The 25,118-nt window shown below is 41.9% G+C and overlaps 4 protein-coding genes and 1 long non-coding RNA gene across 5 annotated transcripts in view; 2 read left to right on the plus strand and 3 right to left on the minus strand.

Annotated features, from left to right (window-relative positions):
• The window catches only part of LOC124191008 (ell-associated factor Eaf-like), a 29,705-nt gene extending 29,434 nt beyond the window's left edge, over nt 1-271 (minus strand). The window contains exon 1 of the mRNA XM_046583938.1: nt 99-271. The gene's annotated coding sequence lies outside the window, so the exon portion shown is untranslated. The remainder of the gene's footprint in view (nt 1-98) is intronic.
• A 665-nt stretch (nt 272-936) lies between these two features.
• Nucleotides 937-6,467, minus strand: LOC124191027. Its single transcript, XR_006873238.1, has 2 exons — nt 6,348-6,467; nt 937-1,854 (listed from the first exon to the last, which is right to left on the minus strand). It is a non-coding gene; the product is annotated as an uncharacterized LOC124191027 (long non-coding RNA).
• LOC124191004 (putative ankyrin repeat protein RF_0381) lies at nt 1,864-5,595 on the plus strand. The gene is made up of 2 exons (XM_046583918.1): nt 1,864-1,987; nt 2,059-5,595. The coding sequence occupies exon 2, from the start codon at nt 3,440-3,442 to the stop codon at nt 5,393-5,395; it is 1,956 nt and encodes a 651-aa protein (XP_046439874.1). The 5' UTR covers nt 1,864-1,987; nt 2,059-3,439; the 3' UTR covers nt 5,396-5,595.
• Nucleotides 6,468-7,852: 1,385 nt separating the features above from the next.
• LOC124191002 (serine/arginine repetitive matrix protein 2-like) lies at nt 7,853-14,029 on the plus strand. The gene is made up of 13 exons (XM_046583915.1): nt 7,853-8,096; nt 8,652-10,218; nt 10,277-10,400; nt 10,515-10,737; nt 10,812-10,844; nt 10,925-11,026; nt 11,264-11,341; nt 11,589-11,725; nt 11,799-12,865; nt 12,934-13,035; nt 13,100-13,207; nt 13,275-13,597; nt 13,669-14,029. The coding sequence occupies exons 2-13, from the start codon at nt 8,677-8,679 to the stop codon at nt 13,751-13,753; spliced, it is 3,924 nt and encodes a 1,307-aa protein (XP_046439871.1). The 5' UTR covers nt 7,853-8,096; nt 8,652-8,676; the 3' UTR covers nt 13,754-14,029.
• A 2,423-nt stretch (nt 14,030-16,452) lies between these two features.
• Nucleotides 16,453-18,329, minus strand: LOC124189715 (protein sidekick-1-like). Its single transcript, XM_046582162.1, has 4 exons — nt 17,964-18,329; nt 17,521-17,882; nt 16,844-17,441; nt 16,453-16,777 (listed from the first exon to the last, which is right to left on the minus strand). The coding sequence occupies exons 1-4, from the start codon at nt 18,319-18,321 to the stop codon at nt 16,515-16,517; spliced, it is 1,581 nt and encodes a 526-aa protein (XP_046438118.1). The 5' UTR covers nt 18,322-18,329; the 3' UTR covers nt 16,453-16,514.
• Nucleotides 18,330-25,118: the final 6,789 nt, after the last annotated feature.

Genomic DNA, 25,118 nt, shown 5'->3' on the forward strand with positions numbered 1-25,118 from the left:
CTCGGTCATCAATGAATTTAGGTATTTCTCGCAATCAGACTTCAAAATGACCTAACATTCATAACACCAGGTTGACCGAGTGGTTAAAGTGGCTATACCTAAGATTATGCTCTGCAAAGAGACGTGGGTTCGAATCCCACACTGGTATGGTAACGTCTCTTCTGAAATATCGAATTGAGGCACAATGAGAGTGAAAAAACTCGGATAAAAATATTTCTGGTGTTAATTTTTTGTTAAATTTCAAATTTAATATTCTAATTAAAAAAATTTAAATAAAATAATTGAACTTTAATTCAAATTTTAATTTTAATATCAAAAATTTCAAAATCTGTATGTGGCAAGAGCAAAATAAGCAGAAACATCAGTCACCGAATCCAACAGAAAACTCAAACAAATGTTTCACATCAAAGAGAGAAACAACTACAAACTTGTTTCTCTGTGAAATGTTCTTACACCTCCTTAACAGGCCTCAGAATCAGGAAACTATATCATGTTGGTCAATTTGCCGTGATTTTGGGATGGGGACGAGCCCTTGGTACATAGCGTAGCGAAACATCACCAGCAACGCACTGGTCAATTCTCTGATGAAGCGCGTTCTTTCTTTTTGTTCAATTCTTCTTTAATAAGCGCAGCATTCCAAAATGGAGAATTGCAACAAGCCAAGTTTTCCATCATGTCCAACCTCGACTGCAAGGCAATCGAGACCCCTGGCAAATACGCGACGGACAACACTCTCTGTATTACTTCGACGCAATAGATACACGTATCTGGTAAGTTATCAACTACTAAATTATATCGTACCTGCACCCACCCATATAGTTCAATTTTCTAGACCTGAGACGAATCGGTAATATTAACAGAAAAATGTGGCGAAGAAAGAGGGAAAAAAGAGCTCAACCAAAACAAACAAAATAACGAACCCAAAACTTTGCCTCCTAACATTTCACATCAAATATAAATTATGTAATAGACAAAAAACCAACAATCCAACAACACAATCCAACAAGACCATTATAGATTATTCCAATCGACACAACAAATTGAGATTCACGTCTAAACACGTCCGTCGTTGAATTGATTTTTTTTAATTTTTAAGTTTAAACGATTTCAAATTTTGGCGGTTAATTAATGAAAGGAGGAGGAGGATGAGACACTGTACCTGAAAGTGTCGTCGACGATGCAACTCCGATCCGCCTCGGGTTCTTATTCCCATCGGAATTGGCGGATGACTTTTTCTGAAAGGTCAACGTCGTCTGATGGCCGGAACTGGTGACTTTCACGCTCCTCCGCTTCGTCCAGACGGTGACTTCCGGTGTTGAAACAGCAGCATTTGGCTGTTGGACTGATGGAACGGCACTGGCGACAACTTTAGCTGTTTCTTCCGGCTGCATTAGTGGCTGTATTGGCGGCTGTATTGGCGGCTAGATTGGTGGCTGGATTGGTGGCTGGACTACCGGGGGTTCGATGGCTATGGGCGTTTCCTCTTCTTTCGGTTTCATCACTTCTTCCACCTTTTCTTCCGGGCGAATGGATTTCCTAGGAAGGGCCGAAGGTAAGGCTAAATGGGACAACCTTTTAGCCGGAAGAGGCGCAGTGCTGACGGCCGGATTGTCTTTGGGTTTCCTCGCCGTTACCGGCGACGATTTCATGGGCTGGGATTGTTGTTGGGCAGCAGCAACAACAACCGGAACGACGGAATTAACGCGGAGCAGCCACCGGTTTGGGGACGACGACCGGAACAACTTCGGCAGTTTGGCTGAGGCATAGCGACATTATTGACCATGGCGAAACAGCCGCTTCGGGTTTACTCTCTACTGAACCCATCGAAGTGAAAGTTGTCTATGAGCTTATAGTCTTAAAAAAAAAGAAAAGAAAGTATATTGGATCTCATACCCGTCGTCGTTTCTACTGAAGCAACATTTCACCACAAAGAAGGTTTCAGATAAGTTTAATTTTACCTTTTATCTCCTCTCCCTCTTCTTTCAAGGTAAATCAAATCGCTATTTTTTTCTCTTATTCCACTCTCATCACATTATTTGTTGGTGTAATTCAATACAGAATAAAGCAGAACAGCTTTGTCATCAAACGAAGTAATGTCGGGTGCATCGCCAAGGGGAAACTTTTCCTTAGACAATTGCTGTACGTACAACACGTCGATAAAGAATTGGACACGGCCAGTACAATATCCGAGCAATCCCTTCGAGAATGTTTTCTAGGACACACCAAGATATTTTCCGACCCAAATTTTTCAGATTACTTGAAGAATCCTAGACGATCCTACAGCAAATGTCGGCATTCTGAAATCATCTTTAGAAGATAAAATCAGCCATGTCCAGGTTTACTCCAATCCTCTCCCGGCAATCCCTCTTGAATCGAACGTCACGATTCACGCTTTTGTCGTTTTCGAAACGTGGATCCGAACGCCTTTTTCAGAAACGACGTGGTGGTCCCTTGAGAAGAACGGGCAGTACATTGTTCTGCAGCAGTCGCCAATCGAAGATGACGTCACCAAGAAAATATACGACCATGAAAAGAAGATGTGTGTTAAAAGACTCGAACCGGTGAAGAAGCAGAAAAGGGCTATGGGCAATTTAGATTTCTTACAAAATTTATTGCAAACCATTTGGGAAACCAATCAGCTTAATAATGACTATCATCTTCTGTTTGCGAATTGTCAAAATTTTGCATCTTTTGTATTCGAAAAATCAAACTACGGAGGGAAAAAGTGGTCGACGGTGACTAGTGCTATCGTCGACCGATTTGGATTGAGAAGAACGAAAACCAATTCCATCAGCCCAGCGGAATTAGTTAAATACAACTGGATTGAAAAAGACGCAAAATTTATTTATTACAAAGCTATGATTGAAGGAAGGAGACAGGACTTTGAAGACCTTGCCGGAAACCTGACAAGCGAATCGTTAAATAGTGTCGACTCCAAAGGCTACACGTTACTGGAATAGGCCACCGTTTTCTCCACGTCCGATTAGCCAATCGATCAGTTTTTAATGGAAAAAGGCGCCGAAATTCAAACAGACGAAAGATTGTTTCGCCGGAATGTGTTTTTCATAGCCCTGCAATACCTGCCTTCTTCAAACAAATCTCGGTTCTTGTCATTAGACGGGATTGATATTCACGGCGTGAATCAAACGGGCGACACGGCATTGCATTTGACTTTGTACGGGGAAAAATGGAACCTTGCCGAAAAGATTCTCAAAGAATTTCCAGATTACGACGTCAACAATCCATCAATTCCTTGGGGGATACACCGCTTCATCTAGCTGCTAAACTTCAGTGTGAAATGGTCTTGACAAAAAAGATTTTAGTTCAAACGAATTCGGAAAACGTCAACTAACCTGACCAACATGGACAGACTGCTCTGCATATCGCAATTATTAACGAGTCCACAACTTTTGTAGAGGAAGTGCTCAAGCGAAAGGACATGGATGTCAATCTCAAAAATAACAAAAACCAAACGGCATTACATTTCGCTATTTTATGGAAAAATATGCAAATTGATTTGTTCAGAATTATCCTTGAAAAAACAACAGATGTGAACGCACAAGCCCAAAATGGACACACTGCTCTTCACTTAGCAATCGTGTACAAGTCCACAACTGCGGTCAAGGAACTTGTAAAACGAAAGGACGTGGACGTGAACGTAAAAAATTCTGACAATCTTACAGCACTCCATTTGTCTACTTTATGGAAGGATATTCCAAATAATTTGTTCAGAATAATTCTGGAAAAAACATCCGATATTAACGCACAAGACAAGAATGGACACACTGCTCTTCACATTAACATTTGGAACAAGTCCGAAACTGCGGTCAAAGAACTACTCAAGCACAAGGACGTGGATATCAATGTCAAAAATAACGACAACCACACGCCACTCTATTTAGCTTCTGGGTGGAATAATATTCCAATTGATTTGTTCAAGAAAATTCTAGAAAAATCAGCCGATATTAATGCACAGGATGAAGAAGGACTTTCCGCTCTTCACTGGGCAATTCAATGCAAGTCCAAAACTGCGGTCAAGGAACTGCTCAAACACAAGGACGTGGACGTGAACGTAAAAGATAATTATAACAACACGGCACTACATTTCATAGTTTGTAATTGGAATAATATTCCAAATAATTTGTTCAAGCAAATTCTAGAAAAAACAACAAACATTAACGCAAACAACATTTTGGGACGCACCGCTCTTGACTGGTTAATTGAGGAGGAGTCCATCACAACTGCGATAACGGAACTGCTCAAACGCGAGGACGTGGACGTGAATATCCGAAATATTTACAACCTGACGACCTTACACTGGGTTACTATAAGGAAGGATTTTCCAATTGATTTGTTCAAGAAAGTTCTAGAAAAATCAGCCGATGTAAATGCACAAGACGATAATGAATGCACTGCTCTTCACTTGGCAATCATGCACAAGTCCACGAGTGCGATAAAGGAACTGCTCAAACACAAGGACGTGGACGTCAGTTTAAAATATAACAACGACCAAACGGCACTTCATTTGGCTACTATGTGGGAGGATATGCCAGTTGATTTGTTCACAATAATCCAAGGAAAATCAACCAATGTTGACGCACAAAATGAAGATAGAGAAACTGCTCTTCATCGCGCAATTATGTGCGAGTTGGAAACTGAGATAACAGAATCGCCCAAACAAGAGGAGTTGGACGTAAGCGACAACCAGACAGCACAACATTTCGTTTCAGTACGAAAGGGTAATCCAATTAAATTAGAAAAAGACGGAGAGACTGCTCTTCATATCGCAATTACTATCGAGTCTGAATTTATGGTATGGGAACTACTCAGTCGAGATCTCATGGACGTTAACGCCAAAAATAACAAAAACCAAACGGCACTACATTTTGCTATTTTATGGAAAAATATGCCAATCGAGTTGTTCAGAATTATCCTTGAAAAATCAGATGACGTTAACGGGCAAGACGAAGATGGACACACTGCTCTTCATTATGCAATTCTCAACCAGTCCACAACTGCGGTAGAGGAACTTCTCAAACGAACGGACGTGGACGTCAACGTCAAAGATATATACAACCAAACTGCACTACATTTGGCTTGTCGTTGGGTGGATATGCCAATCGATTTGTTCAGAATAATCCTAGAAAACTCAGATGATGTTAACGGGCAAGACGAAGATGGACACACTGCTCTCCACTGGGCAATGGGAGAGAAATTTGAAACTGCGGTGGAGGAACTGCTCAAAGGAAAGGACGTGGACGTGAACATCAAAGACAACTGCGACTACTCAGCACTCGATTTATTGTCTGCGTGGGAGGATATTCCAGATCATTTTTTCAACATCTTTGCAGGTAAAGCAACTGCTGATGCCCAAGCACAAAACGAAGCCACATAAAACTCCCTTTATAAAGAAAATAATATGTAATAACTTTTGTAAATGAGAGCAAAGATGAGCATTGCATTTACTTTTCCCCTTTTCTCCTATTTCACACTGCACACATAGCATCAATCTAATTTATTTTAAAACTTGTCGTTATCAGCTCATTGTTGAAAAAAAGTGTAACTGTCGATTAAATACACACGAATTTCAATCAACAATCAGAATAAATTCATTTTTCAATACAAGATTGAAATTTCGCTTGGCAATCGCAGCTTTGGACGATATTTGGATGCTGGAATTTCACTTAAACATTACGGTGTGACTCTTGCGGAAGTAGAACCCAGTTTGAATTTAGAGGAGAGAAAGAGAAGCAGAGTAACAATGTTCAACATTGTCACTAACGAACATTGAATGCTCGTTCAAAGGATCCCTATTAACTACTCTGAAGAAAATAGAGGAAAAGAATCGAAAAAAATGAATGAAATTCAGTGCTCTCCCACCTCTCGTACAACCCGAGCTAAAGTATTACGACGCCAAGTGTGAATTACCATAACGTTACACGTGACGGGCGAATTTTGTTAAGTATTACAAATGGGCGTTAAAAAAAAACAAGAGTAAAAATAAAAAGTCAAAGTAAGATGTAAATGTAAACCTAGGAGAAACGCGATTCAGTGAGAATAGAAAATAGATGTCAATCAACCCCATCGTAACGTGCCTAACATCACGACTGACAACCATCACGCGACTCATGACAAAATCTCGATTCAAAGTCCATTCCAAGAATAGATGGCAAAACAAAACACATTTTCCTTTAAGAATCAACTGCTAGTGGCTACTTCAACCATTTACAAAAAGTACGTCTGCATTGAAGTTTCAATTTCGGCTCGCTTAATTAGACGTAAATGGCATAAATTTCATTTGAATGGACCACTTGAATGTGAGGTCAATTAAGAAAAGTGGCATCTACCTGAATCTGATCCAAAAAGACGGTGAGGGTTGTTAATTCCGTGAGCTCTTCAAATTTCCGCCAAAAGTTGTCCACTTCGTATGGCCCAACGATCTAACAGGCCCCATGGTAAATAAAATCACCCTTGAAAAAGAAATAAAAAAGTGTAATGTTACACAAACAAGTTAAATGGTATTTACTTAAATTCAACATAAAATTAAGTATCGGGAATTCAACGATGATCTTTTAAAAAATAAATTTGAAACTGTTATAAACACATAACTAGTCAGTATCACAAGCCGACCATTAGAACCAGTGGAAAATGATTACTCACCATAAATTTGATAAAATTACTAGTAAATGTTTGCAGAGCCACCCTAAACGTTATGCAGGCCTAACGGTAGCCACAAGGAAATCAGTCAGCGATCCCTTATTACCACCCAACTACTCGGGACCCATAGTTTAGCTCAAACATTTAGATTACGAAACAACAAGTTAACTGCCCAAGTATTTGTCCAACGTCTGACGACGATGGCCTGCCCTGATTGTTGGCAATAATTGTTACACATCGGCCTGCCACATCTAAGAGAAGCAACCATCGGGGATTCGATAATCTTTTTTTGGCTAAGCGACTTTTGATAAGCGGCTCAATTCAAAGTCCGACTGAAATTACATCAAATATTTCTTAACAGAGGAAAAACGATAGAACAATCGAGAATAACGAGGACAAGAGCCGATCGTTGCTTGTCGTTGACAGATTCACTGCTGTGCTGTGGTAAGAAACAACGAAAATGTCATGTTGAATTTTAAATCTGACTGGTTGGAACTTGAAATGGTGATGCAAGCACACGATTCTCGATCCTTCTCCCATTCACTACCCTTTCAAAATGAATAAAAATAATAGAATCTTTCGCCGTAGATGTGAAGTTGCACAAACGACATCTTGGGCTGTAAACGTTCCACTTTATCCTCACGAAAAGGTCCATTGCTACTTCCGGCTGCAAATCATTGCGCTCTAATAGTTCCAATATCCTAAAAGAAACAAGACCAATTGAATAGTTAGACGCGATTCACTACGTTACGAGTCCATGATTTGGCTTAGATACTACGCAGATGTTATACACAAATAAATTACCATTATAAATAACTCAAAAACCATATAAATAAACCATTACAAATAATTAACCTATTATACCATGGTTGGTTGGTTGGTTAGAGATGGGTGCATTGCTGTCGACATGGAGTCGCAGCACTGGTCTTCTGTAACCTATTATACCATGGTTACAGCACAGAGACTAGGGCTGTTTGACAGACAATAATACTTCTGTTTTGATCTTGTACGTGTTTGCCAGGTGTTTGCGGTCGCCTACAATTTCAGGTCCGCCAATTTCCATCAAGATTGATGCATTTTTTTTATCAATTTTTAAATATTTCACCCATAGATTTTTTTCCAACAAAATGAAAATAAATTGCAGCAGTATTTTTTTTTCGAATTATTCCAGTTTGGCATTGTGACGTTCTGACGTTGTTTAAACGCTTTTGTCGTCTGCTGACTTGACGTGAAAAGTCCTCAACTTTGTTTCCGAACAAAAAAGAAAACAAAAGAAAACGACCGAGATCGTGAAAGTGATAAAACTTACAACAAAGATCGCCAACCAAAGAACTTGTCAGAGACCGTGGCCGTGAGAGGAGAGAACGTGAAAGGAAGAGATCACGCAGTTTCTCTCGTAGCCGTGATCGTACAACAAGAAGACGTAGTTCCAGATCTCGGTAATTAATATTTTTTTTTATTGTTCGTATTGATTAAATATTTGATTAAAGATTCGGGTAGACGCGCTGTCGACTCATCGACTGAGTTGTGTCCAATTTTTGTTTGGAATGCACGCAGTGTTAAGTGTAATTGTTGAATCATGTTTGATTTCGGGAATCAAAGTAGAAATTATTCAAATTAATTGAGATTTAAAAGACTCGACCCAAAAATTAAAAACTTCAGCCTGTATTTCCAAGTATGAACTGTTATTATGTTGTATACTTAAAACCATTATCGAAGCATTAAGCACCATATCTAAGCATTTTTATTTTTAAATTATGAAATGGTTCTGCGATTTTTAATTTGTTTCCTTTTTTTTTAATGATGATGGTAGAGAATAGAGAAACCTACTAAAACAACCCTTGTGTTTAGTTACATTTTTGGAGTCAATGTGTCTTGTACGAATCAGGTTATTTTGCATAAAACATTTTTTACATTTTCGTGTGATATTGTGAATGTTATATTTTCTTACTTTTATGTGAAAATTAATCTAACTGTTTTATTTGTGATTGCAGTTTCAGGTTTTTAGGTTGTTTCAAAATGATGAACAACTCAAAATCAAAACACTCTAATGACCCTACAAAATCCAAACCTCGTGGAAAGCAAAATAAAACTAAGAAGTCATCCAAAAAGAAAAATGCTGATTCGGACAATAATAAGGAACAAGATGATGCAGTTTCTAGTAGTGCTGGTCATTACGTGAATACTTTAGAACAGCCGTTGACTCGGCGTCCATTATCGAGTACTTCAAATGAAGACACAGTTGAAACAGTTTATGCTGAATCAAATCATGTTCCACTGGTGATCCCCAAATGGGAAAAACCAGATACTCAAAGAAAATCTTTCCACCTTGCAAGGGATCCCCGCATGACCTCAAATCCCATTATGGAACGTGATGATGACATGGATGAAGATATTTCCAATGAAGCATTTCCTCCGGATTTGACAAATAACGAATTAGTACACACCGCGGAAGTACTTCAATCAATCATCGACATCAACGTCGAAAATGTTAAAAGTGAAAAAGATGATATTGGACTTTGGAGAGAAAATGAAGATTGGAAAACTCGGTTTTGGAGTGAAGCAAATTCAACCACTGAAGAACCTACTGCTGTTCCAGTAGTACGAATTAAATCTGAGCCTATGGATGAGAACGCTTTTAATCCATCTTCCGAACCAATTGAAGATGACCGCTGCTCTATCGACTCTGGTTCTATTGTTGGTCTCCCATCTCCCGGACGGGCATCTCCTACTCCATCACTTAAAAATGGTGAAGTAAACCAAACAGCGGGCGGTATTTCAGATGATAATGAAACACCCAGAATCTCTCCTGAGCAACGGTTGATCTCATCGGAACGTAAAGACGACGCGGATGTCACTCCGGCGTCTGGCATCCAATCAGGAATGACAGTGCAGCATTTGCCACCTCAGCAGCCTGCCCAGCCAGTTGCCGCACAGATTCCAGTAATAGCCCAACAAAACTTGATTCCCGTGCAAGCCAGCAGTAGCAGAAACAGTGGAGCTCCTGTGCCGACCTTAATCCAGCCATCGACGAGTGTTCTGACGCAATCGAATTCGATGCATCCGGTCGTGCTGTTGCCTCCATCGGCTCCATTGCAGCAACAATCGCAGCCGACACCGGTAGTACCAATTCACGGTCCTCCACCATTGGTTCCAAATCGCGGACTCATTCCTCAGCACCCACATACGCCGATTAAATATTTAATTAAAGATTGGGGTATACCTAGTGATACACCAGCTGCCCCACCTGCTACAACTACACCTCGTAGCGGTGCAGCAACATCATCAGCCAACGACGACTGGGGTTCAGAAGCCGATGCCTGGGCATCTGGAACTAGTAGCAAGCCAACAACTCCGAGAGCTGCACCGGCCGCTAGTTCATCTGGTGGTGGCGGTGATGATTGGTCATCAGCAGCTGATAACTGGGCCAGTGGAAGCAGCTCCAAGACCACCACGCTTAGTGCCAGCAAATCGGATTATCCATGGAGTGTCGTAGTTAACAGTGGAGGATGGTCTTACTGCTCTAGAGGAAGAGGAGGAGGAACCATGTCCTATTATAATGTAAACGACGTGTTAATTTATATTTTTGCCCTAGAAACTTATTTGAAATCAATCTCAGTCTCAGTCTAGCTTTGGCCCCAATGGAGAGAGTAGCGACAATCGCTCCCGAAACACTACAGCGCCTGTCATTAATGATGATTGGAGGCGTTCTGCCACCACAAGCAGCAGTCACTGGACTACAGGTGATTTTTTCTTTTATGATTTTTTATCTATAAAAATGCAACTGTTATAACATGACATAAAGTGACACATAGACAACACATTTTTTAATTCGTATAACCTTTTTTTTTAAACAGGCAGTAGAAAATTCAACGATGACGCTTGGGGAGCTCCTGCATCTACTCAAGGAGGCAGTAGAGCAGATTTAAACGGAAGACGAATCAAGCTTGTCGAGGATAAAGATTCGGGTAGACGCGGATCTCGCCGTCGTTCTCGCTCTTCATCGCGTTCCCGTTCTCGCTCCCGTTCTCGTTCCCGCTCAAGTCGTCGCTCACGTCGTCGCTTACGTTCTCGCTCCAGGTAAAAAAAAAAGTCTTTGTTACTTTTGGGTGGAGTCTCCGTGTATTAATTAAATTTAATGGTTCTTCAAATAGGTGCAGAAGCAAGAGCCGCAGTCGTTCAAAGAGGTGTGTTTCATCATCTCTTATTTGTGGATTAAATTTTATAACCAGCCGAGTTATTTTTTAAATCATTATGTCCATTTAAGGTCTGGAAGCAAAAGTCGCAGGCGCTCGAAATCTCGCGGGCATTCAAAGTCCAAGAGCAAGTCCCGTTTGCGTTCTCCGAGAAAGTCTCGATTCAAGTCGAGGTAATATTTTACATATAATCTTAAATAAGTTGTAACCCGATGGCCACGCTTCAACCTCTGCATCTTGAGGATAGAAGTGCCTAAATTTATTATGAACGGGTATATTAAAGATCGCGTAGGAAGCATCCTTAGCCTACTATAGGATTGGATGTGCCGAAAAACGATGATGACAAGTTTAACTTTTTATGGAAAGTTCTAGACGTGATTGTACTAATTATTTGAACAATTTTTATTCAGGTCTCGCGACAAGTCTATGGATAGGTCAAAGAGCGAGTCACACTCACGTTCGTCAAGAAAATATCGCTCCAAGTCCAGGTGAATATGTCGATTTAGATTATGAATGTTTTCATGTCTCCCGATCGCCACGCCTTTTTCTTGCACCCATGGGAAGAAAGGTGCCAAAATTACAAACGGGAATATTAATTGGCCACGTAGGAAGCAGCCGAGATTCAATTTAATCTTCAGGCTGTGCCTTAAACGGAGGCATGCAACAATAAAATCGAAACGCTCGAAAGCTTTTAATTGGTCGCATCAACATTTAAATTTAAAATTTGTCTTGCAGGTCTCGTGACAAATCAGTGGATAGAGATCGTTCTGTATCTCGTGACAAGTCTGTTGTACGCCCTGACTCCGTAAGAAAATGCTACCGCTGCGGTGTAGTGGGACATGAGTCAAAATATTGTTGGAATAACGATAGAAGTAACTTTTTTAATTATTTATTTTTCATCATATTATATTATTTATTATCATTTCTAATTTCTCATTACATCAGTTGAATACAGAGGTGCCGCCACCGAATCGTTGGATGCTCCTGTCGATGTTTCGGGACTGGGAAGCACCGCTAATGGTTCAAAGACCTCTACATCTCGTTCTGCAGCACCCGCCAGCAGCGAACCTAATGACTGGAACGCTGCTACCAGCAACTGGGGTTCCGTTACATCCAATCGAACTGCAGCGAAAACGACGCCTATTACAAGACCTGCATCGAGTAGTGGCGCCTCTAATGATGATTGGGGAGCTCGTGCTGATGCGTGGGCATCGGGCGGAAGTTCAGCTCCTCGTGGAAGAACAACACCAAGTGCAAGCCGAGCAGGAACCAGCACGGATGATTGGGGTGCACCCAGCAAAACGCCAACCAGTGGTAACGGTGCTGCGGCGGATGATTGGAATTCCGGCTGGATATCTACATCCAATCCGTGTATTCACAAGTCCACTTCTGCTCCCAAACCTGGAGGTGGTGATTACTGGGGAGCCAAAGCTGATGCTTGGGCAAGCTCTAAGGAAAAGACCACTCCAAGCACTAACAAAGGAGATGATTGGGGAGGCTCTACCAGTTCAAGCAGTCCCTGGGCCACTGGCGCAAATGCTGCTCCCGTTGGAAGAACTTATTCACGGGGTGGATCCAGATCTGGTGCCCCTGCCGTCAGCCAACCAGCTCCAGTCGACGATTGGGGTATACCTAGTGATACACCAGCTGCCCCACCTGCTACAACTACACCTCGTAGCGGTGCAGCAACATCATCAACCAACGACGACTGGGGTTCAGAAGCCGATGTCTGGGCATCTGGAACTAGTAGCAAGCCAACAACTCCGAGAGCTGCACCTGCCGCTAGTTCATCTGGTGGTGGCGGTGATGATTGGTCATCAGCAGCTGATACCTGGGCCAGTGGAAGCAGCTCCAAGACCACAACGCCTAGTGCCAGCAAATCGGATGATCCATGGAGTGTCGTAGTTAACAGTGAAGGATCGTCTTACAGCTCTAGAGGAGGAGGCGGAGGATCGTATGGCTCTAGAGGAGGCGCTGGCGGCAGAGGAGGAGGAGGAAGACCCTGCTTCAACGTAATTTTATTGCTTCTTTATCATATCATATTTATTATCAATCTGATTCATCTGTTTTGAAATCCTAGTGCAATGAAGAAGGTCACATGTCTAGAGAATGCCCCAAGCCTTCTACCAGGGGAGGTGGTAGAGGAGGAGGAAGAGGAGGAAGCACTGCGACGTGTTATAATGTAAATTTATTTCTTTTACTTTTTAAATTGTATCGTAGTAATCAATTTGAACCTTAAAATGTAGTGCAATGAAGATGGACACATGTCGAGAGAATGCCCCAAGCCTTCCACCAGGGGTAGAGGAGGAGGAAGAGGAGGAGGTAGCGGTGGTGGAAGGAATACTTGCTTTAAGGTGAGTTTATTGTAATTTAATTTAGTTGTTGATTTCCTGATATCTAATATTTTACTTTCTATTTTAGTGTAATGAAGAAGGGCACATGTCAAGAGATTGTTCCAATGGAGGCAGTAGCGGGGGAGGCAGTCGCTCCCGATCCGGTACCGCGCCTGCCGATGATGATTGGGGAACATCTTCCGCCACCAGCAGCAGCATTCCATGGGCTACGGGTGCTAATGCAGCTCCTAGAGGTAGAGCAACACCGAGTGCTGGAAAATCAAATGATGATGTTTGGGGAGCTCCAGCACCTCCTCGAGGAGGCAGTAGATCAACACCAAGTGCCAGCAAGTCAAATGACGATGATTGGGGAGCGTCTACCACTGCACCTGGAACAACACCGAGATCTGGGTATAATTTTAATTCTGGATTTATTTATTTAAAAATGTGTTTTATGTAATTGTTTTCGTTTGATTTTTCAGTGATGGTCGAAGAAGCTCCCGCCCAGGTGGTCGCAGTCCACGACAGATGGAAATGGATGACGCCACTCCACTCAACGACGAGTGACTTTCTAATAATCAAAACCCGAAATGTTATTCATTTATTTTCTCCCTTAAGTTTTGTCATTTTTAACGTCTTCATTTGTTCACTCACACGGAAAACCTACACGACCAAGTAGGATGTTTTCTTTATAGTTTGTTTGCAATGTCGGATATCGACAATGGAAGAATTTTCATGCAATTTTTTTTTCTGTTTCATCTTTATGGGCCATGTCAACGGCCCCTTTGTGCCATGTTGTAATGTAATCAAGGAATGAGCAATAAACCTTTTTTTTTAAATAAAGTAGATTTATTAACGTTTAAGAAACTAACGCCCAGTTCTTAATATGACTACTTTGTGTAGAGAAATCGACATGATTTATACTGATACAATGCCCCTTGCTGTTTTTGCTTTTCTGCACAGGCTGCCGTTGATGACTCAATTGGCGTCAACATTTTCGGTTGTTGTTTTCCAGCGACCGTGGCATCTAATACGTGTCCGTCTTTCTTTTATATAACCGACCCCCCCCCCCCCCATTTTCTCGATCCCGAAAAAATAACGATGCATCTCTCTCTCTCTCCTTTTTTGTGGTTTTGAATACTAATCTTTCTTGGGCGAGCGCGGGTGGGAAAAAAAGGGGGCCGTGATAATTGCCGACGACGACGAGGAGAGCTGAAGCGACGGTCGTGAGTATATCGAGTAGCTTTTATAGCCGCAAACGACGTCGTTAGACAAGATTAAAAAAGCCCCGCCACCACCACAACCACCAGCACCGTCACTACCAGCAGCAGTAGAGCTCCTAGTCAGCTCCTAGCCGCTTTCCCCACAGTCAACACATTCATCCCGGTATTGACTCTTTTGCTCTTTGTGTCTGCTGGCTGGCTGGCTGGCTGGCGTCACACGGCGTCGTGTAACATTACACCTATTAGTGTGTGTCTATTTGGGCGGACACGCTGGGCGACGTTGCGTAGCGGAGCGTCGGCCGATGGGAAACCATCAGGGCTTGATTGGATAGATAGAACGCGCTGCTGCTGCTGCTGCTGCTGGCCAGGGACGGATACACACACATTTGTTGACACACCACATCGAGTGTGTGTGTGTGTGTGTGCATATGTTTGTATCAGCGGCGAAGCACTCGACAACATTGCGGCAATACAACAACTAGAGAGAGTCGGCACCCGCCCTATTGAGTCAACTGCTGCCCTGCTGTTGACTGTTGAGCCACCAGCCTATCCACCACCATACAGGTTGATACACGCGCCGGCGCCCCATCTCATTAATTCCTATCTAAACATCCGCCGCGACGCGTGTACAAACACACTCGATAACTGGCGGATGGATTCGGTGTCCCGGGACATCAATTGTCAACCGATTGCCGAGAGACGGCATTTGTTACAAATCAAATAACAATAATTTTCCTTTTTTTTTGTTTTGTTTTTTTTTAATTCCGAAATAATAATGATCGAAACGGAACTTGCAAAAATTAATTTCAAGTGAGAAATATGAGGAAAATAATGTTTGGTCTTTTTGTTTGTTTTTTTTTTGTTAAAAAAGAGGGGGAAAATATTAGAACCACAATTCATGGCGGGGAATTTAATTGGGCTTTTTCCTGACTGGAATAAATCCGCAACGGCTGCACGGCGGATTAATAAGGGGCGCCCACTGGTTCCTACCCCTCGCGTATATCTCCTTTTTTCTTATTCCCCGGGTCGCAATTAGTGAGAGGGAAAATTCCGTTCATTACACAACAACCCCCCCGTCGCGCAACTGCTGTATGGGGCGGGGTAAGAAGAAGAAGTAGAAAAAGACTAAATTTAAAAAAGAAAACAAACCTAAACTGCATAATAAACCGTGCTTGTACACCGGGGGGAGATTTACACTTGTAGAGATTAGAGCCGACACGTTTACGAAGTGACGATGGAAACGTCAAAAAATCCTGACGTCGAAACTCGAAACTCTGACTGGGGACTCGGAAGGCACTTGGGCGTTTCTTTTTCTTTCTCTACCACCTCTCTCCTCTCTCCCTTGCTGTTGCCATCCCTCTGTGTGTACCGGCGGATGACGATAATGGTGCGGATGCATCAACAAGGGTCCGCCAGATGTCTTACATACACGTTCTCTCGACACATAAAGAAACGCTCCGACTTTGCACAGATACACACACAAATGTATTCATCCCCTTCCCATCCATGCATTGCAAGTCAAATAAGAACCGAAGCATTTTATTTTGTGTTTTCAATTGCTTTTTTAAATCCAACTTTGCACGGCGCTCTTTGATCATTCTCACGTGTCAAAACAGTGTCTGTTGGACTTTCCGTGGGGGTCTATTCGTTAGTAGTATTGTGTACCCACGGTTGTTGGATGAACCTATGCATAAAATAGAGATCAGCACCAGCTGTGCGGAACATCTTCTACCTAGCTGCTCTATTAGTCATTCCTGGCTGACATCTTTGTACGCCCCAGACTAAAGGATTCCAATAGTTGACTATCCCGCCGAGCTCGATCCCGCGCTTCCAGCAGATGCCTATAGAGTATAGACTTGTGTTCGGCTGCCGCCCTTTATTCGTGTCCGTCCCCGTGTTGGAGCCAGACAATTAACGGCCTGGAGTCAAGTTGAATTTCCACAATGAATATGATCTAACAATATCTGCAAGGATATAAATACGATCACACATCAGGTTCAAAAGGATGAAAACTGAACTGCCTTGCGCAATCGACGGCGAGTTTTTCGGATGATTTGATTCAACGACGCGCGTGGACAACATGGATAAGATAAGAAGTTTGCTTGTTATTGGGTTCCCGGAAGAGAACTCGGGGGCCCCACGGTTTGGACTAGGATACGTGCATACTGTTTCAACATGATCGGCTGCCCAGCAACAACAACGTCAAATCTGACAGCTGAGCAAAAACCCAAAACATGAGTCACGGTGCCTTTGATTTGGATCACGTAGTGCGCAATCCGGCCGCTAGGGGGTGTGGATCGACGCCAAGTCACCAGGATCGAAGAGCTGGACAGGCTGGCAGCTTTCACTTCATGGACGGCCACAGGAACTTTTCAAAATCAAACAATTTCAAATTAAAACGAACCAAATTCGTTTTAAAATAAATTTTTCTTACCCGTTTCATCCGTTTGGCAGACAACCGGAACACTCAGAGGACCACTTCCGGCTCGATTGAGTGCCGCTATTTGGATGCTGTAATTCTGGTAGGCCTGTAATCCGTAGAGGACGGAATCCAGGACGTTCGGACCGACCCTTTTCGATTCCGGGCGGAGGAAAGATGAAACCTCGTCGGCTAAAACGATCCGGTGCCGGTTGTTGCTGGAAAACACTTTGTAGAAAATCCGGAAGCCCTGCAGGTGGCCGTGGTGGTTGGCCAGGGTCGGATGGGCCCAGGTCAGCTGGATGGCGTAGGCAGACAGAGTGACGCAATGCAAATTAACCGGAGAGGATGAAGGAGGAGCTTCCGGTGTGGTCAGAGACACCGGCGGATCGGATTCCGGGCCAGCACCCATTCGATTCAAGGCTCGGACGGTCACAGCGTAAACTGTGGCCGGCCGGAGCTCTTCCACCGTCACCTGGACACGACGGACAGGTCTGAAATCCGTCGTCGTGTAGGCCACACTCCGCTGGACGATTTGGCCGTTCCCATTGGTCTCCAGGCAAGTGACGGTGAACGTAACCAAACGGCCGTTCCAAGTTTCTTCACTGGGCGGCTGTCAAAAACGACAAATTAAAAAAATTGATTTAATAATCGAAATCAATTAAAGTTAATTGATTTAGAAAAATCATTACCAGCCAAGAAACGAGCGCTGAGCGGGAAGATTTCGATTCCGCTTGCACGTGCCGCACTGGACCCGACGGAATTTCTTCGTGAGTTTGGAACTGAAGCGGAGCGGAAGGCGGGCCGATTCCGGCCGAGTTGATGGCATTGACCTGGACCTCGTAGACGGTGAACGGATGGAGATGAGGGAGAGTGACGAGACTCCGCCCCCTGGCCTCGATCGTTTGATTGAACGTCCAGCCGATCGTTCCCGGCCGGGTGAGTTGGACCCGATATTCCAGCAATGGATCGATATCCTCGTCCAGCCACTGCAATTCGGCCGACCGGCTCTGGACGGACGTCAGCTGAAGTTGGCCAGGAGCCCTGGGAAGTTCTTCAATAAAGACAAAACACACAAAGTTGAATTCACTGGATGACTGGGCAGTTTGCACGACGGCATTGACATTAGATTTACCCTGGACAATCAAGCGGATGTCGGTGGCGTCACTACCGTAAAGATTGGCCGCTTGACAGACGTACATTCCGCCGTCATCCGCCACGACCCGACTGATGTTCAGATCGAGGAAATCCCGGCCGTCCGACGCCACACTGGAGAGCTGGAAACGATCCATTTGCTGATGGGATTCGATGAGCTGATCGAACCGCTTCCAGTGGACGGTCATGGGCGGATTGCCGGAAGCTTCACACCGGAGAACAGCTTCCGATCCGGTTGGAAAAATGGCGCCACTTGGGGTGAATCCGCACTTTGGCAACCGCTGGATTGCGAATAAAAATTTTTGATAAAAGGCGGAAATAGAAATGTGAAAATGCATCCGGCGGATTACCGTTGACGCTGATGCGGATTATTTTAGACACGGCGTTGCCGATATTGTTGCCGGCCCTGCACCGGAAAAGTCCCTCGTCATTTTTGGCCATCTTGGAGAAACGGATGGATCCGTCGGCTAATAATCCGATCTTGCTGGATGAATGGACGGGAATGTTGTTTTCACCTTAAACCAAAAATTAAAATCAAATCAAAATCATTTTGGCGGGAATGGATTTTGCAATTCACCTTCAATCCGGAACCAGCGGACGATGGGCGTCGGCATTCCTTGCACTTGACAGGGGATGGAAGCCGGATAGTTTTCCAGCAGGGCGATATCTTGCGGCTCAACGATCCATTTGGGCGGAACTAAAAATGAATTAAATTGAAATTTCTATTTGGGAACACATTTTTGGGGTAGACGGACCTTGAACGAGAAGAGTGGCGCTGTGACTGGCCGCTTTGGCCAGGTTCCGGGCCGTGCAGGTGTAGATGCCACTGTGTTCTCCGCGGAGTTTCTTGAAAATGAGCAAACTGTGGAATTCGCCCGTCTGCATCTCGACGTTGAGATTATTGGCGATGGGCCGCCCATCTTTGGTCCAGCTGACTTTAATGGGCAGATCGCCGGAAGAGATGGAACAAGTCACTTGCGTACGTCCACTGTCCTGAACTTGGATGGGGAAACCAAACGGCTCAATCACCGGAGGACCTGGAACCATAAAAAGATGATTATGAATTTGGTTTCAAACCGGTTAAAAAATAGATAATTAATTATGTTATTACGGATGATTTCGACGTAAAGGGCTTTCTTGGCCATGGATGAGCCGGAACCTTTGACCAGACAGCGGACCCAAAGAGAGACGAGAGACGAGAGCGAAAAGGCTGTCAAGATGGAGATGACCTTAATTGGACCGCACCGTTGTCTCTATTTACAGAAAATCTCTTTTTCTATATTATAAAACAGGAGAATAGATCCGACAGTGTTGTGTTGCCGTTGTTTTTCTTTTTTTTCTTCAATGAAAATATCAAGATTGAATTATTCATCGCGCCAGCATCACACACAAACACGGAGGAGCGCGGAGGAGATATTTTTGTTAACATGCGCGCTGGCAAAGGGTCGATTGATTTATCCAAGACAATATCATCAAAGGGTAGTTTATAATCCCCCACGTAGTATATTCCTATCCAACCATATAGGCGGCACATTTTCAACCGAAAAAAAAGAAGAAGAAGAAGAAGAAAAATTCGAGGGAAAAAGGGGCCGGCCGCAAACAACCTTCGACTAATGAAAATGGGAGCTTATATAATTCATAAATTTTATACAGTGTATGTATATATGCAAATACGTATTTAGAATATTATATATCCCTTTATCTATATAGAGGAGAGTAGATGTCTTAAAAAACATATTGATCGTTCTCTCCGACATGATGGCCATGTCTATACGTGTGTCTTTTGTGATCTAGGCGCCCTTTTGTATGTACAAGACTCTCTCTCTCCTTCTCTTGTGCGTCGTTTTTCTAATCTACTTGTATAAAAGAAGGTCTAGATTTATAGAGTTGATTTCGTTTGTGAATTGTGATGCTGATGTCGATGGCATATGAGCCATATGGAGGAATAGAATGAGGAAATTATCCTTGTGTAGCCTATCGGCGTAGTATATCAGAAACATTTATTACGAGATGAATAGATATCCTCCACGGCGGTTATTTTTCGTTATTTTTTTTTAGTACAAAGGAAATTTTCCTAAATTATTTTATTTATTTATTTCTTCTTTCTGTTTGTGTGTGGGGGTATACTATAGTCGGTAAAAATACACGCTTTTTGAATTTCGATTTTTTGAAAAGACCGCGCTTTTTTCTTTTAAATGTTGGATTAGCATATGTAGACGGGCTGGTACACGGAACTTAACACGGGTCGGAGGAGCTGTTTAGTAGTGGCAGTGGCGTAATAATAATGAAAGGGTTTGTGTCGCCGCAGAAGCAGCCAAACGGGCCGCGGTTCGGTGCCGGCATCGTCCGTGATTTCACTGACAAATTGCTGTAGATTTCAAACACTTTTGAATGTTTCACCGGATGGATTGCACTTTTCCGATATATTTATTTATGAACTATACGTTTAGCTAATAATATTGACGTTGACACGCAATTAGTAAAATGTTTCACGCATCTGACTTCTTTTAATTGAAGATATAAACCTATATCTATCACCACTTGAATTTTGGTAATGAGTTAGTATTAATCTGCTGTGATTTCATTAAATCGTTAAGTTACGCACTCAGTATATATATGAGGGGAAGTGGTTAAGATTAAAATGCCTAGAGATATAAGAGGGGTATCTGGCCTGGCTTAACTTGTATCCTTTACAGCACTCATATTAATTAATACTAGTGATTAATGGATGTAATTTTCACTGGGTTACAATCCAGAATATAAATAAAATCTGTCCGTAACTCTGGACCACGCGTTGTCATTAAAATAACCCGCCCAATTAAGCTTAATATCTACATATTTTTCAAAAAATCAGCTTAAAGTATCGCGTTGTAATAACAATAATAATGTTCGTTAAAAAAAAATGTAAACAAACGGAAGCGTTATCCGATATTTGTCGAAATTCATTTGAATGATGTAACTGTTTAGACCAAAGTTGTAGGTAATCACGTTGACTAGTCAGTTCCTATTCCTTTTTTTCTCGGCCGCTTTCGATTATAAAACGTTCTTAAGTATAAAAGTTTTATTGAGGGAATTTTGCATAACTGTAACTGTGCAACTCACAGCAAGATTTGAAGATAGCGGAGAAGTTGATAACCATAAGAGCTTGTGAAGATCTTGGTAAAGATGCAGTCAGAAAAAGTCAAAAAGTTTCGCTAACAAATATTTTGACGTGTTTCTACCATAACATTTGCGATTTCATTCGATTGAATTAATGAACTGCATTGTTCGATGCCTTGCGTAACAAATCGTGTCAGCTTTTCGGTTCTATGTTGTTATCACAACGTAAGCAATGAAAGTTTTTTCTACGCAGATTTATTAGTCTACTGTTTACATGACGCGATTCTTATAATGCTTGACTTTTCCCACGACGACCAAGAAAGATTGAAAAGATTGATTGTTAATAAGAAGCGTCACTCACTTCACACGTTCAACGTATTATCAAGAACGTGCTGAGATTAGTTAAATGGTGAAACACTGAAACTATCAGTTGTTCTAAATAAATTGCTCTAAAATAATTCTTAATACCAATATCTCCGAAATGCACTACGAGTTAAATTGAGGGATTAACCTGAACATATTTAAAATTAGATCGGCGTGTCAAAGTGACGTAAGCGACATCTGACCAGTTATAGCTATTACTCCTTAGTTCTGATATATTGCGTAAATTTCTGCATGAATAGATTCACTATCACTACCAAGTAAAGTTCATGGATTCAAAATGAAATTTTTCATTATAGTATAGTGGCATTTATCAACAGTTGACTAGCCGTTCGTCAAAGACAAGTGAAACATTGTCATGATGAAAAATATACATATCCCATTATCCCATAAGTTTTATTCCATAGTTGATCGACCGCTCATAAAACTGCCCGCCTTTTGGATATAGCAATTTTTACTTCCATATTTATAATAATTTCCATGCAGAAAAAAAATAGACTAATGTTCTAGCGCGCGCTACGTAGTGGGTTGCCTTTGTGACGCTGCTGCTGGGCTCCGTCAAATTTCGCCGAGTAAGTGCAGGTATTTGATTCGTTTTCTCCATGATGGCGTCTGCGTTTGATTTCTTTTGGTTTATGAATAATGAGCTACATTGATGGAAGCCTTGCGTGGCAAATCAAATCAACCAATCAGTTCTATCTTTTACACGGCTGACAATAATTAGATTTATGTATACTGAATTTTATTTTAGAATTGCACACTACTTAAAGTTGATAAATAGAATTTTAAACTTTATAATTTTATGATCAACTATATAGCTGGAGTTCACGGACACCAATTGGTATCTTTGAATTCACAATTGCGCGATTGCCGCGATACGACAAAGACAATGGTGAAAGCTTTCATACCAAACAGTTCCGCAAAGCGATCAATAGCATTATTGAGAAGACACATCGCGAATTATAAATAAAACTAATGTGGAGTCTTGAGTAACGAAAGTGAAAAGTAAAATTATTCTGTTAAAGCTCATCATCTCACAATTACTGTGTTAATAACTAGACACTTAGCTACATCATTTGCTTATATATTAAGTTCATAGATTGGAACTTCATTTTTGTTGCACGACTGACATTGATCGACTGCAGTCGCCATTCGCTAACAGAGCATTTTTTTATCCAAGAGGATTTTTGACAGTCACACTCAGATGGGTAAATCACGATAAATGAAGCAAACTTGAGTTTGTGTTTGATTTGCGTTCGCAGTCAGTCAGTCACACTAGCAACACAATAACAGAGTGAAACGGTTCGTCTGCTAGTAGACATATTACGTAACGGTTTAATCCGACCGAAGCGAAACTAGACAAAAGAGTATGACGTCACCACAGCCGGCTGTGGACACGGATGCTGGTTTCTCCACTAATTAATTTTTTTTTTCTTTCTGCAGCGTCGATTGTAGTTTATGGACGCTGAATAAGGAACTGTGTCCATTTGACAACTGCGCCACATGATCCGTTTTCAAATCAATCTATACTTCTCGTCAAGACGACTTTGAGACTAATAAGATCAACACAGGCTATAAAACAGCGGAGTTAGGCTAGCGGAAACGTACTACGTAAAAAAAAAGTGCCCGGTGTCCCGGTGTGACTGTCCCGACGACAGAAAAATTGTTAGATTTCTTTTAAAATTGATTGGATAGTGGATATATCTCATAACTATATGAAAATTGAACAACGAACAATAATTCAATGACATAGTGGTGATCTTCAACATTCTTAATTCACCTTTTGATGCGTTCGTGAGGAACATGTTTGAGAAAGAATTAACAAGATGTCACCAGTCATTCATTCACAATTGTTCCATTGATATTCGGGTATTACTATTTCTTTTATCAGCCTCTGATGCTGTAAATACAATCAGCCTTTAATTTCTACCAATCTGTGCCTTCAATGGACATCTAACCAGTCCCCAAATATCAAGATGGTCTAGATATTCATGTTCGAGTGAAGTTGAAGCTAATTGGCTGAAATGAAGGCTTATGAGGTATTACGCATCAGCATCATTATCAAATCAAGAGTAAGTTAAAGTTCAGATTATTAACAAACTGATGTGGGCATTCAGAGTGTCGCGTCTAGTGGCTGGAGTTACGTGATAGCAGCTCAACGTATATGTAAAAATCAAAATTTGGAATGCAATAAGGTACACTAAGTTGTAATTGTTCAAGTTCATTTTTTCGAAATCGGTTTGTCTTAAATCAGCGCTAGTGATGTAAATAGAGGCAGATAAAAGTCGCTAATCGAACGTGAAAATAATCTCGAGATTTCAGTTCCAACAGAATTTTTTTTAAATAGATACATCAAGAAGTCTTACAAGGTCCAGTTTTTATAACACACAAATAGGAAGAGGATTGAGACTGAATAAAAAAAAGGGTCAAATAGAAAATTGAGAATGAGGAGTGAGAAAGAAAAAAAAAAAGACAAATCGCCGGGAGGTGATGAATGCATTTCTTCCGTGGTAATCTTATATTACATCAAAAAGAAAAGAAATAACTGATGCAATATATATACATATATATACCATACAGTCGAAATGTCCCTCGACGAGTTCGAACGAATTTCATCAGTGCGCGTAGTTTAAAAAGGCGAGAAATAACCCAATTACGCTCGATTCAACGATGATGGCCAACATTTGCATAAGGAGCGGGTAAGAATATTTTCTCATTTTGTGTGGGAGCAGTTTGAAAAGTATTTCAGTTTGATCTCTCTCTCTCCGGCCTCCTTTTCCTTCGGCATTGTGCTACTAAATGGCGTTTGATGTCGAACCAAATTTTTCGCGCTACACTTCAAAGGAGTTGGACGAGGAAAGAAACGGTCCGTAACGAGCAGAGAGGATTGGTTGACAAGCAAATCATTAACTATTCCCTTATAACGTCAAAGAAGCAATCAAGGCCCGGCAGGAACTTACAAACGAGAGTCAAATAGGCCTAGAGGTGAGACATTGTGCACTCGGCGGTTCATCACATTGCCATATCGCCTCATCTTAAAAGTTCTATAAGGCAAGAAGGAAAAAGTGACGTATTGTCTCAGCAGTCAACTCTCGTTCTTTGTTTTTGCGTGGCAGCAATGAGGCGGTTTCAACCGAATTTCAGGCAATTTCATTTCTTTTAGTGCGTCTGCTGTGCGTTTGTGTTTTCCAAGCGTTAATATTGTTGGATGGAAGTGGGGAATATTACGGCCGGATGTCCTATATTACCAGTTCGTGTGCACTTATCTTATCTCGGCCATCAATCGTGATGTCAGCAACATGACGGCGACAGTAGTCGACATGTTCCTCGCCCAGTTGTCTTGGCGTTGTAAAAAGAAAAGAAAACAAAGTAACCCCCCACTAATTTAAACACCACCATTCGACTCGAATGAAATAACAGCACCTGCCTCGCTAAATACGACGATAACAATCAAACAATAAGAAATAACAAAACCGACAAAAATTCCTTTCAACTCTTTCAAGGCGCGCTGAACAACTTAAAACAATAATACGCTTAAGAAAGGCTCCAAGCTTTTTATAAAAGCCTGATTTTTCACCTTGATAGTATTGCAACTCAAACCTTTCAATCGCAATTGTGGTGGGCTCTGAATTGATTGAAAGAAAAAGAAAAGAAA

This window comes from Daphnia pulex, chromosome 3, assembly GCF_021134715.1.
Source record: "Daphnia pulex isolate KAP4 chromosome 3, ASM2113471v1".
Classification (NCBI taxonomy): domain Eukaryota; kingdom Metazoa; phylum Arthropoda; class Branchiopoda; order Diplostraca; family Daphniidae; genus Daphnia; species Daphnia pulex.

What these genes read in the sequence shown, in the direction of transcription:
- LOC124191004 (XM_046583918.1), top strand. Translation starts at nt 3,440, where the DNA reads ATGGATGTCAATCTCAAAAATAACAAAAACCAAACGGCATTACATTTC.
- LOC124191002 (XM_046583915.1), top strand. Translation starts at nt 8,677, where the DNA reads ATGATGAACAACTCAAAATCAAAACACTCTAATGACCCTACAAAATCC. An exon ending in CAGCAGTCACTGGACTACAG is followed by an intron (nt 10,401 to 10,514) that starts GTGATTTTTTCT and finishes TTTTTTAAACAG; the next exon opens with GCAGTAGAAAATTCAACGAT. An exon ending in GAAGGAATACTTGCTTTAAG is followed by an intron (nt 13,208 to 13,274) that starts GTGAGTTTATTG and finishes TTTCTATTTTAG; the next exon opens with TGTAATGAAGAAGGGCACAT.
- LOC124189715 (XM_046582162.1), bottom strand. Translation starts at nt 18,321, where the DNA reads ATGCATTTTCACATTTCTATTTCCGCCTTTTATCAAAAATTTTTATTC. An exon ending in CAGCGCTCGTTTCTTGGCTG is followed by an intron (nt 17,442 to 17,520) that starts GTAATGATTTTT and finishes CGTTTTTGACAG; the next exon opens with CCGCCCAGTGAAGAAACTTG. An exon ending in CTGCCAAACGGATGAAACGG is followed by an intron (nt 16,778 to 16,843) that starts GTAAGAAAAATT and finishes GATTTTGAAAAG; the next exon opens with TTCCTGTGGCCGTCCATGAA.